Source organism: Micromesistius poutassou (genome assembly GCF_964030765.1).
Source record: "Micromesistius poutassou genome assembly, chromosome: 2".
NCBI lineage: Eukaryota > Metazoa > Chordata > Actinopteri > Gadiformes > Gadidae > Micromesistius > Micromesistius poutassou.
In genome coordinates, this window is record NC_140272.1 from 12572789 (window position 1) to 12584309 (window position 11521).

General features: G+C 40.3%; 3 protein-coding genes across 5 annotated transcripts; 2 read left to right on the forward strand and 1 right to left on the reverse strand.

Annotated features, from left to right (window-relative positions):
- Positions 1–327: 327 nt before the first annotated feature.
- Positions 328–6352, forward strand: ube2r2 (ubiquitin-conjugating enzyme E2R 2). 2 transcript variants are annotated; one of them, XM_084464860.1, is made up of 6 exons: positions 328–887; positions 1205–1394; positions 1842–1928; positions 2269–2366; positions 2652–2786; positions 3583–6352. In XM_084464860.1, the coding sequence occupies exons 2-6, from the start codon at positions 1218–1220 to the stop codon at positions 3857–3859; spliced, it is 774 nt and encodes a 257-aa protein (XP_084320986.1). In that variant the 5' UTR covers positions 328–887; positions 1205–1217; the 3' UTR covers positions 3860–6352. The 2 variants fall into 2 exon arrangements, with proteins under 2 accessions (XP_084320986.1, XP_084320985.1); XM_084464859.1 differs by having other exon boundaries at positions 1208–1394.
- Positions 6353–6861: 509 nt separating this feature from the next.
- nudt2 (nudix (nucleoside diphosphate linked moiety X)-type motif 2) lies at positions 6862–8134 on the reverse strand. Its single transcript, XM_084464044.1, has 3 exons — positions 8037–8134; positions 7547–7677; positions 6862–7437 (listed from the first exon to the last, which is right to left on the reverse strand). The coding sequence occupies exons 2-3, from the start codon at positions 7674–7676 to the stop codon at positions 7133–7135; spliced, it is 435 nt and encodes a 144-aa protein (XP_084320170.1). The 5' UTR covers position 7677; positions 8037–8134; the 3' UTR covers positions 6862–7132.
- Positions 8135–8571: 437 nt separating this feature from the next.
- On the forward strand, positions 8572–11191 carry rfesd (Rieske (Fe-S) domain containing). Of its 2 annotated transcripts, none has more exons than XM_084463576.1 (4): positions 8572–8599; positions 9302–9472; positions 10197–10231; positions 10527–11191. In XM_084463576.1, the coding sequence occupies exons 2-4, from the start codon at positions 9316–9318 to the stop codon at positions 10839–10841; spliced, it is 507 nt and encodes a 168-aa protein (XP_084319702.1). In that variant the 5' UTR covers positions 8572–8599; positions 9302–9315; the 3' UTR covers positions 10842–11191. The 2 variants fall into 2 exon arrangements, with proteins under 2 accessions (XP_084319702.1, XP_084319703.1); XM_084463577.1 differs by having other exon boundaries at positions 8575–8713.
- The last annotated feature ends 330 nt before the right edge of the window (positions 11192–11521 follow it).

Below are 11521 nucleotides of genomic sequence, written 5' to 3' on the forward strand. Positions count from 1 at the left end.
CAGTAAACATTTTTATAATCAGATATCTTCTCATATATAACACATTAATCCTGTTTTACTCTTAAGCATTAACTAATTTGATGTGTTATGTAGCTTTACCTTTTTACTTTGATTTAAAATCTTAAACAATATAATATACAATAACAAAATGTCAGAATTTTGGCTGAATTTTTTTATGTAGCCCAATTATTATATCCTAAATATGTTTATCTTAGAAGATGTATCCGCAGAGGTTGGTAATATCTACAGTGTGCGCGCACGTCGCGTTCAGAAGTAAACGTTCGTGCGTTTACAGACACGCGCAAAGGTAGCCGGAAGTATCGATGGTAGAAAATAAAAAATCGATAAATACACAGTGAATCGCTAATACAGGTATTTCGTTGACTGCCCTTTCCGCGAACACAAACTCGAATATTTGCGGAGGTCTACACGGTCGATGTGCTGGAAGGGATGACAACAGCCAGAACAAAATCTTCCATTTTAACGAAGTTCCTCGGTGGGGTTTAGCTGACGTGGGGAGAAGTTGAGACTGCCAGAGAGCAGATAAACAAACATAAACAAGCAGGGATCAGCTGAGCGCTTTTCCGATCCGAACCAACAGGACGAAAATGTCAAGCAGGGCAAGCCTCCACTGTTGATTCAGATGATGATGAACGTGATATCTTGATTTACATTGGTGTTAGCTCCATGTCATTTGTCAACATTGGCACACAAAGAATTTTGGAAACAACACGAGGACTAACGTTAGCCATAGACCATTACAGAAAATCCACTATTAGCTGCCGCTGCCGTTTTCCAAGATTAAGTAATACTATGGACCGAAAGTAGTTTTGCTTCAAGTTGTCCACTGTAACGAAACGAATACTTATCCAAGAGCAAGACGTCAGGTAATCATTGCTCAATAACTTCGCCTTTCCCCATAAGGCCCTAAATTACATACTATGCCACATACTAGCATAGCCATTTTGTGTTGCATTTTCAGTGGTTATGTCAGTTAAGAATACGTTTTGTTATTAATTGAGCTTGTATGTACCTCAAATGTTCTAGAATAATTGTAGTCCCTGTTTACGTTGTTTACGAATGCCCCCCCCCCCCCCCACATTAACTGAACACTTTGAGGTAAAACACTCATTTTGTATAAGAATCAGATCTGAAAAGGATTGCATTTATTTATTTTCTCTTCCAACCTTCTTATTTGTGTGAGAAGTGGGATAAGAATGGCCCACCAGACCACCCCAAGCTCCCAGAAGGCCCTGATGATGGAGTTGAAGTCTCTTCAAGAGCAGCCAGTGGAGGGATTCCGCATCACACTGGTGGAAGAGTCTGACCTGTACAACTGGGAGGTGGCCATCTTTGGTCCACCAAACACACTCTATGAGGGAGGCTACTTTAAGGTGAGCCAAACCGAATGAACTCAGAAAATGTAATGTGCATTCATTAATTTGGCAGATGGGTTATATCCAGGTATAAAAGCCTGTGGCAATGTGTAGTCATTTTCATTGGATGTTTTCTAATTTAAGCAAAAGTTGGCCTAAGAGAAGTGAGCAAGATGGTCAAACTGTGCATGAGCAACAATTGTTACAATGCTTTGTGTCAGCATATCTGCATGTTAGACAAACCAAGCAAATGTAAGGACAATCGGTTTTGACCATGGTAATGTTCGGATAGTCATGGGCATTTGCCATTATTAACGTGATAGAAATTATAGATTTAGATAAAAACATTTGTCAGTTGAGCGACAATGAAAAGTAGTAAGTTGCATCCACAAGTAATCTTGCCATGGTCACATTTAAATAGACTAGTTATCTATGATGCATATACCTTTGTCGGATTCTTTTCAGGCCCACATCAAGTTCCCGATCGATTATCCATACTCACCACCAACCTTCCGCTTCCTGACAAAGATGTGGCATCCCAACATCTACGAGGTATAACAGTCACATAAACTCTAACACTGTTATGGGTTGGACACCTTTTTGAACATGCAATTCACTTTTTCATATTCATTATGAAACCAAGTATAGAATTTCTTATTTGTTTTTAATTTGTGTCATTATTTTACCATTGGTATTCTTGATATCATGTTGGTTTCTGCATTGCAAAGTTGAAATAGTTTTACGGTTTCCACATCATCTTCACAGTAGCTATATTTATGAAACAATACTACCAAACAACAACAACAACTTTTCGTTATTAGATTTAATGATTTGTGTAAGGCAATATTTTCTGTGAGCTTGTCAGACTGTGAGTTCTGGTTGGTCTTTCCAGAATGGGGACGTTTGCATATCCATCTTGCATCCTCCTGTGGACGACCCTCAGAGTGGAGAACTTCCTTCAGAAAGATGGAATCCCACTCAGAACGTCAGGTAATAACGCCGCTAATCACAGTTACCTCTGTGCCCCTTGTGGATGTCATGTGGTCCAAAGTGAAGATACACAACCTTTTGATCACTCTTTGTGTAATAACGGCTGGCCGAATGTAATTCAAATGCCATAAGACTCCAAATGGTGTCTGCTGCTCTTTAGCACTGTATGCATTTAGTATTTTATTTTCTATAGATAAAGAGGTCCACCAAGATTCTTTTAAATGAGAGACCTTGCCTTAAACGTGGCACATTTTCTGAAGTCATTGTGTTTGTTCTTATCTGCAGGACCATTTTACTAAGTGTCATTTCCTTGCTCAATGAGCCCAACACTTTCTCCCCTGCCAACGTGGACGCGTCCGTCATGTTTCGTAAGTGGCGGGACAGCAAGGGCAAGGATAAGGAATACGCTGAAATTATCAGGTAATATACCAACAGCAATACAGCAATACACCATCAGGGAATACAGATCTAGACACTAAGCAACATGGAATTAAACACTGAATCAGAATCAGCTTTAATGGCCAAGTATGTTCACATACATGGAATTTGACTCGGTAGGTGTTCACTCTCTCAGACAGGTAGACATATACAATATAGACACTAAGCAAACATAACATAAGAACATAAGAAACAATGTGCAAAGAAGGAATTCATATCCTTACTTATTTGTGATATGTCAGTCCTAGTAGTTACATGTGACTGGAGTTAATTTGAGTAACTTTAGCTTAGAGGAGAATACAACTCTCAATACATATCTGTAAATTCTCTAATCTTGATAATATAAAAAAATCGGGGGTACATACTGTCAATTAACTGGTAAAATACCGGGTAGAACGTGTACCACTAAGGCTCAGTCCTTATCTTAGCGACCCGGGTTAGATTCCTGCCCATGGTCCTTTGTTGCATGCTTTCCTTTCGCTCTCCCATACCTTCCTGTCTATCTCATTCTATCACAAAGCATAAAAATGCAAAAATAAATAGAGAGAACAAGACCGATAGAATTCAAACCTATAGAAGCAAGAGGAGTCATCTCCTTATCATTGATTTAGTATTTGGTCCTCATATCTTTTATATTTCATGATGAAATGATACCACTGGGATACCACCTTTGGGCTAGGAAGGGTAGGTAAACTTGAGTGTACGTGTAAACTGAGTATATACGTGAAGCTGCAAAATGTGTTGATGATCAACAACCTCTCCCTCCTCGGCCTGGCAGGAAGCAGGTGCTGTCCACAGCAGCAGAGGCGGAGCGCGACGGGGTGAAGGTGCCCACCACCCTGGCGGAGTACTGCGTGCAGACGAGGGTGCCGTCCCAGGACAGCAGCTCGGACCTGCTCTACGACGACCTCTACGATGACGACATGGAGGAAGAGGACGAGGACGAGGACGAGAGCGAGATGGAGTCTGGCGGAGAGGCCAGCACCACCGGTGGCAGCGGCACGTCCACCCGCCGCTATGACAACCAGGACGACTCCGGCAACGAGGACTCATGATGACCCGACTGGTCTCTTGGTCGTGCTGCAACCCCGCCTCCCATTGTTTTATTTCTTTTGAAATTGAAGTGTGTGTGTGTGTGTGTGTGTGTGTGTGTGTGTGTGTGTGTGTGTGTGTGTGTGTGTGTGTGTGTGTGTGTGTGTGTGTGTGTGTGTGTGTGGTTTTGAGTGAGTGTACTTGCCTTGTCTTTGTGTGTATCAGCCTGTGTGTGTTCTGACTGGTTCTGATTGAATGTGTTTGTTTTCTTCTAGGAGTCTGAATAAGGTAAAATTTGTGGCTTGACCCTCTAAACGGCTGGCTTACTCATTCTGTATCTGTCCTGTCTTTCGGATCTTCCCTCGCCGTCATTTCAGTCAGTCAGTCATTTTGTGTGCCTCTGTAACATAGCTAATTTGTCTTTCTGTCCCAAATTTGATGCAATCTACTACATCCTGCAAACAAAAACGTACCCTCACACAACACACATCTGGACCAGTCCCCTGTACATCTCCTATTTCACGGTCTCATAAGGAAAAGAAGATATGAGGAAGGACAAATGTGAAGAACATGATGGTGAGCTCTCCTGACACAGGATGGAGTATCCCAGGTGAACCTAAACCTCACGTCTCTGCCTCTTAAACCTCAGGGCCTCTGCAGACTCTATGCCAGGAGAGGAATAAGTCAAAGTAAAAAAATATATGCCTCCTCACCTTCATTTTCTCTTACTTTTGTCTCTGTGGGTGTTGTTAGAGGACAGGGATTAATGTAAATGTATATATATCCCACCACCGATTAGTGACAACTGAGTTACTCACGGTCCAAAATAGAGTAATTTTCTTTTTGTTCTTGGCGAGTCAAAAATCTGGACATTTAAGGAAACTTTGCACTCAGTGAACTTTTCGATTCCATTCACCTCCCAAAAATATTGTTACTTTTTGTGCTTTGATGAAACCAACACATTGTTACCCCAAACAGGACAGAATGACGGATGTTGACCCAAACATTCAAACATTTTATTGCAATCAATTTGAACAAAAGTACCCATTGTTTTGTGTGTGTGTGCACCTTCTATTATTGGACTTTCACTCATGCCTTTCTCCACTCTGCCTCTTTTTCAACTGGTTGAACATCTTGTCACAGAGTTGGCTGAATTAACCCCAATGGTTTGTCCAGTTGGATAACTGGATATTCTGTAACCGTTTCTGGCAGCCTGCACGTGGTGGATTTGACTGGTTTAGTTGAAATCTCTCTTCAGCCTGAATGGAGAATCACAATGTGACTAATTATGTTAAAGGAATAATCCTAACAATGAAAGCCATGCTCTGTTTTAAGTTATCCTGCTTGACGCTTCTTTTTTTTTAACCTTTTGATTCTAGTCATCACATTTTGCAAAGCCAAGGACCTGGCGTACCTTTTTATTACATACACATACACACACATATACACCCCCACACGCGCATACACCATGGATGGACTTACTGCCAAGGAAATCCAGTTGGTCGACAAAGATCGACAAACTTTCAGGTGCTATGGAGGGATTGATGCATGTAGAAGGTTCTCTCCTTGTTCTCCTGGAAAAAAAATGGATCTTGTGACTCTTGACTGTGAAACAAAATGCTTTATCTTCCATATTGCTCACTGCATTTGGGACACAAAGGTGAATGAGGAAAGAACTCCTGCTCACCGAACTGGGACAGTCGTGGATCTAGTGGTCATTCACATTATAGGGATTGGCTGCATGCTATGGATCTCCTCCTCGCCCAAGAGCAGAAGACTGATGTCAATTCATGGGAGGACTGATGAATACATTTCCACAACCCATGTCCATGTTATATTCAGAGAGTAGAACCAGCAGTAGTTCCTCTTTAGGCTGGTCTTTGGCTTAGCTGATAAAAAGAGGAAATGTAATATCTTAGAAGTCACCCTTTTTTGTAACTTGTTTGTTGCCTTTTTTGTTTGTTTTTTTCCTTAGAATGTAGTGACTTTGAAAAGGTTCCCAACACACCCCCCCCCCCCACACACACACACACAAACACACCCACTACACGCACACTAGTATCTATTTGAGAAGTATATGGAAAATATATATATCCATTTTTGGGGTAGGTCAAAGGTGGATTCACTTAGTTCTTTCCATCCATGAGTGTGTATTTGGAGCATGTGTTTTCTGCGCCCTAAATGCCCTTTTGAGGATGAAGGCTACAAATTTATTGGACTGAGAACTGATGTAGGCACCCACAATCGTATGTATTCACTTGGCCTTGTTTGATTGTCTGATGCTTCATTTCGTTTTGTTTGAGAGGATACAAATGTCACATGAGATTTATATTGTATGAACTACATTGTTGGGTTTTTTGTTTGTGATTTTAGCGTCAGCATTTGACTGACATGCCATTGGAAATGGACAATGCATTGAGGGGTTTTGGCTTGATAATGGGGGGGAACTATTGCAAAAGAAACATACAGCATACAATTATTGTGAAATGTTGGCAATTTATCCAAATAAAGTAGTTTGTCATTGGAGTACTTTGTAATCGGTTTTCACCTTGTTTGTCATTATGTAGCTATTTGTGTAAATTGAAATAGAAACTGCTTCAATCAATTACAAATCATTTAACAAATTGCAAACACAGAAATATGGCAGACAAAATGGCGCTGACACGGCCAGGGAGAGGGGCAGACTCCCACTAGGGCTATTTATTGCTAAAATGTGTCTTTAATGTTTGTCTCCTATCTCTGTAATTGAGTTATTGCTCCTCCTTGATGGCTTGTCCTTCCACAGAAGCCAGGCGGTGAATAATTAAAAGGGATTGAAATGTACTAGCAGCATCCGGCACTGCTCCCCAAAACAATCACAGTCGAACAAATATAAATTAAAATAATTTATTTACTTGTGAGTAGACAGATTATTGCAAAATAAATGTGACTGTGAAGCAACATGTCAGTTGCTCAACAGCATTATTTTGATTTTATATATATATATATATATATATATATATATTATATTAGTTATTGTTTAGAATGTTTGAATATACAACTAGTTGCGGAATTGAACTTCCTCAAACAATTGATGCAAACTGAAACCATAGAGCCCACAATAGCAGCATGTATATAATAGAACTGGAATCGTATTCCCATGTTTTCCCAGTTTGTTTGCTTCTGATCAGACAGATGCCTATTCAGTCAAACATGATTTATTCAAGTTATACTGGAAACTCCAGTACAAGCAAGCCTGAGACCCAACTTCATAATCTCCTTCTGCATAGGCTCTCTGTAAGTGTTCTGCAGTGTCTCTAGGTAAGGTGTTTCTCTGCTGCCTTCAAGGTGTCCTGGAGGTCTTTATACTGTGCCAAGGAGCAGGCCTCTTCCAGAGGCGCCCAGCAGTAGTCCTGGTGCTCTTCAGACAGAGTCACGGCCGCCTGTGGGTCTCTCATCTCGGCCAGCCAGTACAACACCTCCTTGGGTTTCCCCCGCACCTCGTAGCGGAGCTCCTTTACAAAGTCTTCAACCACCCGGAGATGCTCGGACCCCAAGCCCGCCTCCTCCTGTGTCTCCCTCAGGGCTGTGGTGAGGTCATCCTCCCCTGGGTCTACGTGACCTGGCCATATTAGAGATAAGACAGTTGGAATGAAGGTTGTTTGGTTGGATAGTTGATAGTGGTATGGTTTGAACATTTCACAAAGGCTTAAACTGTGAATATATTATACCTTTAGGTGGGGTCCAGTGGTGTTCTCCGTAGGAGGTTTGCAAGAGAAGGTACTCAATGTTATTTGTAGGAGGTGTAGACCTGGCTAAGCGACGGAACACTATGAAGCCACATGCTCGCACTGCCGCCATCCTGGTATAAAATAAAAGCTACTGGATTAATTCATCAAAAAGGTTTAGGACTAATACACGTGTATTTCGAATAGTTGTTGAGGAGTATAGTATCGTCACTTAGTGTTGTTTTATTAAAAAATAGGTACACGAAAAATACTACTCCCAAAGAGACTGATCTGATCCGGCTAAATGTTACCTCTTGAAATACAGCCAACAAACTAAAAAGTCAGATGAATACAGGCACACGGATTCAGATGACACAAGTATTGTTAACAGAGGATTGTGCTTGAATGACACAAAGACACATGCTACTTTTATAACGCATCGCCTTTAAGTTGTATAAAATATTTTAATAGTACACAAAGGTTTGTAACTTACAATTATTTACTTTGATGTTGCTTTGTTTGTACTGCGGTTTATGCTATGAAATCGAGTTACCGTTAACGGCAACTGCAAAACGCTTCAGTCAGCTTCCGAAAGCTGATTGGTTGTAGGAAAATAGGGTGTAACCGAGAAATAATTCCGGCTTGCAAAGCAAACTCAAATATTCGGTCCACTTTTCTATTGAAACATAATGGTATGTTATAGTAATAAAGTATAATAACATTATAGGAATTGTATTGAAGAACTATGACCATTTATGTGTGTTGATAACCAATTGAAAGCGCAAGGAAATTAATTAATTTAAGTGATTAATCTGTTAAATCCATAGACTATATAGAATTGTGAATTATGACGAATAAACTCACTTTTGCTGGACGGTTTGCGAGCGTCTGGCATGTGTGATAAGACATAAGAGATAAGACATAAGACGCAATATAGTCAACGTATACCTGCCTGGGGGTTACAGATAACAGATGAACTCGTCTAGCCTCCTTCCCCAAAAGCTGTCAGTGCTCTTGTTGGGCTTTGGTCAGGAAACAGCTTTGCTGAGTGCCAAGGTAAAGAAACAAAACTTTTGAAAACAGATCAATTTTATTGAAATAATTTACACAGCTAGATAAAGAAGAACATCATTTAGAGAGAAAGGAAATTGGTATTACAATACTGGGCAAGTAAGTGTCAGTGGAAGACTAATACTTACTCTTTCTGATTCATACCACTTTGGTATGTATATGTTTATATACATTACAGGTATGGTTATGATATTATATGGTTTACAGCATTGAGATATTTTTGTTTTAACATCACTTAATTTTTATGCATAGTTTTCTCTGATATTGTCATCACTAGAAGCCCAATACTTGTGTTGGAAAAGCGGACAGATATACAGCTGTGTCTCCTGGCATCATCTCTGTCACACTATGTTAAGATGATGTAACGAGTGGTTTCTCTGTCGGTACGAAGAACTTGAGTACCGACCGAGAAATGTATTCTTCTTAGGTTTTTGGTTGAATACAATAATACTTCCTAAAAAACTGAGCTGGGTACGATTATTTCTTCTGAACTTATCAACAACATATTTATAAATGAACAGGGTCTGTCACTAATGCAATATTCTCACTGAGCCTGAAAACAGGCAAACCTTGGATACCTTTAAAAAAGAAAAGTTGTGCTCTAGCAGTGCTTTGAAATAATATATCACATTTATAATTATATATATATATATATATTTATATTGTAATGTTGCCTGTGTTTTGGAGAATACTCTCGTGCCATGGAAGGGAAGAAAGATGCCAGAGGAGAAGCTCACTTCGTGGGGACGAGAGAGGAGTTGATTGAGGCCAAACGCTCCACCAGAACACTACAGGGAAGAGATGTGTTGGTCATCTACCACCTGGGAACTTTCTATGCTATGGACTCTTACTGTTACCGTGAGTAACATTTGAAACCATGTTTGAAAAGGATAAGGCTCATCTGCTTTTAGTTGTAGACTGTAGTTGTAGATGGGGGAGAAGGAAGAGAACAGAATTTAATTAATTGTGTGTGTGTGTGTGTGTGTGTGTGTGTGTGTGTGTGTGTGTGTGTGGGTGCGTGCATGTGTGTGTGTGTGTGTGTGTGTGTGTGTGTGTGTGTGTGTGTGTGTGTGTGTGTGTGTCTGTGGTACTCATGCCTATCCCAGCAGCCACTGGGACAGGCGGTGTGTGGGCTGTGAATACCTTGGCAGTAGTTAATTGCAAGGCAGTAGTTAATTGCAGTAGTTAATTCATTGTCATCATTCATTCTTATAACTTGTCACTTATAATCCCACAACATTCTGTATCCGTATATTTGTTGCCCCAGGGCTCCCTTGTAAAAGAGATTTCAATATCTCAATGGGACTTCACCTGGTTAAATAAAGGAAAAATGAAAAAATAAAATAAATAATCCCAAACTTTATCATGATTTACCACAACCTAAAATGACCACAACCTTTTGTACTTTACAAACGTCCAAAATTCCATGGCTTCATATATGATCTTGTTGTTTATCACTGATAACCTCAAATACCTTGCTATCTATGGCCGGGTGTGTTCCACAGTCAGCAAAATGATAGGATCCTAAAGAATGGTCTGCTTACTCTGCAATAAAGTAATTATTGTGTCCCCCTTTAAACAGATGAGGCAGGACCCCTGCAGAATGGGGACATCGAGGTAAGAGTTCCCATGGATTTGTGTACTTGTATACTTAACTATTGTTTTTAATATATCCAGTAGACATTTTAAGCTAAATCCCCTTTACGATATAACTTCAGATAAAACCCCAGACACAAGTTAAAGTTGTTAAACTTGTTTATAAAGTAACATTTCTTTGTACGCCCAAGTTAGAAATGTAAAGCCCTTACACAATTCAGTTGCAACATCCCCAGGGAAAATACTTTTTGAAAGTGAATTTCATTATAGAGGATGCTGTTTATTTGCTTGTTTCAAAGTTGTAACCTACTTGCAGGAATTGGGCGGCAAACTTTGCATAATATGTCCAAACCACAAGTACAAGATAACGTTGGCTGAAGGGGAGGGGTTATACAAGGACACAAACGCCAAGAAGAAGTCCACTGTTGCCATGTGGCTCTCTAAGGGCCCGAAGCAGAGAATCCACTCGGTCACAGAAGCCAACGGGGAGGTCTACGTCAAGCTGTCGGAAGACACTGACTTCAGGGAGTCAGACTTCTACCAAGGAGAGAGGGGCAAGGTGCAGAGGGCCCAAATCGAGGAGGCCAAAGCAGCCAAAGCAGCTAAAGCCTTACAGGAGAAGACATCCTGATCGTAGGGAGGAACCAATATATTGGCCATACCAATGTTTGTAATATCAGTATCTGTAGATGGCTTGAAAATGGTGGACATTCTGGCTGGTTTTAACTAATTAATATTGCAGGGAAGAAAACTGATTAATCAATTGTCTATGTACTCCCATGCAGCTATGTTTGTATTGAAAAGTAATCAATAGTGAACATGATGGATAAATAATCAATATCATTAGGTTCCTTTAGTATCTTCAGAGTATTGGCCAAGACATTCCATATCCGTTCATCCCTACTTCATAGTGAGGCTGTAGATCTGGGATTGTATCATAGTGGACATTGTGTATTCATTAATAAATAAAGTGAATGTTGACCTGCATCTTTTCCCAGTAAAATGTTCTGTTCTGCTTAAGAGATCTGCAGTTGAAAAAGTCTAGGAGTCTCAGGGTTGCTAAATGCATGGGATATGGATGCACTGCTGCAGCCAGAGGAATACCAATATCCCTCATGCATAATGCATTTTCCTCACCATCAATAATTATGTCTAGGATGCTCACATTCCACACAGCCATATAAGTATCCTTGCCATTTGATGAAAGTAAAGGAAATTGGACCATCTTGTAATATAATTTGACTTATCGATGAGCTGGCAAAAAGCAGATTGTGTTTTGGCTCTCCCAGCAACCATGGGCTACAACAGGTC

Excerpts from the sequence above, each read along its gene's own strand:
- nudt2 (XM_084464044.1), bottom strand. The coding sequence starts at position 7,676 with ATGGCGGCAGTGCGAGCATGTGGCTTCATAGTGTTCCGTCGCTTAGCC. Across the intron at positions 7,438-7,546 it reads CCACTGGACCCCACCTAAAG|GTCACGTAGACCCAGGGGAG; the intron begins GTATAATATATT and ends TAATATGGCCAG.
- rfesd (XM_084463576.1), top strand. The coding sequence starts at position 9,316 with ATGGAAGGGAAGAAAGATGCCAGAGGAGAAGCTCACTTCGTGGGGACG. Across the intron at positions 9,473-10,196 it reads TATGGACTCTTACTGTTACC|ATGAGGCAGGACCCCTGCAG; the intron begins GTGAGTAACATT and ends CCCTTTAAACAG. Across the intron at positions 10,232-10,526 it reads TGCAGAATGGGGACATCGAG|GAATTGGGCGGCAAACTTTG; the intron begins GTAAGAGTTCCC and ends ACCTACTTGCAG.
- ube2r2 (XM_084464860.1), top strand. The coding sequence starts at position 1,218 with ATGGCCCACCAGACCACCCCAAGCTCCCAGAAGGCCCTGATGATGGAG. Across the intron at positions 1,929-2,268 it reads GGCATCCCAACATCTACGAG|AATGGGGACGTTTGCATATC; the intron begins GTATAACAGTCA and ends TGGTCTTTCCAG. Across the intron at positions 2,367-2,651 it reads AATCCCACTCAGAACGTCAG|GACCATTTTACTAAGTGTCA; the intron begins GTAATAACGCCG and ends TCTTATCTGCAG.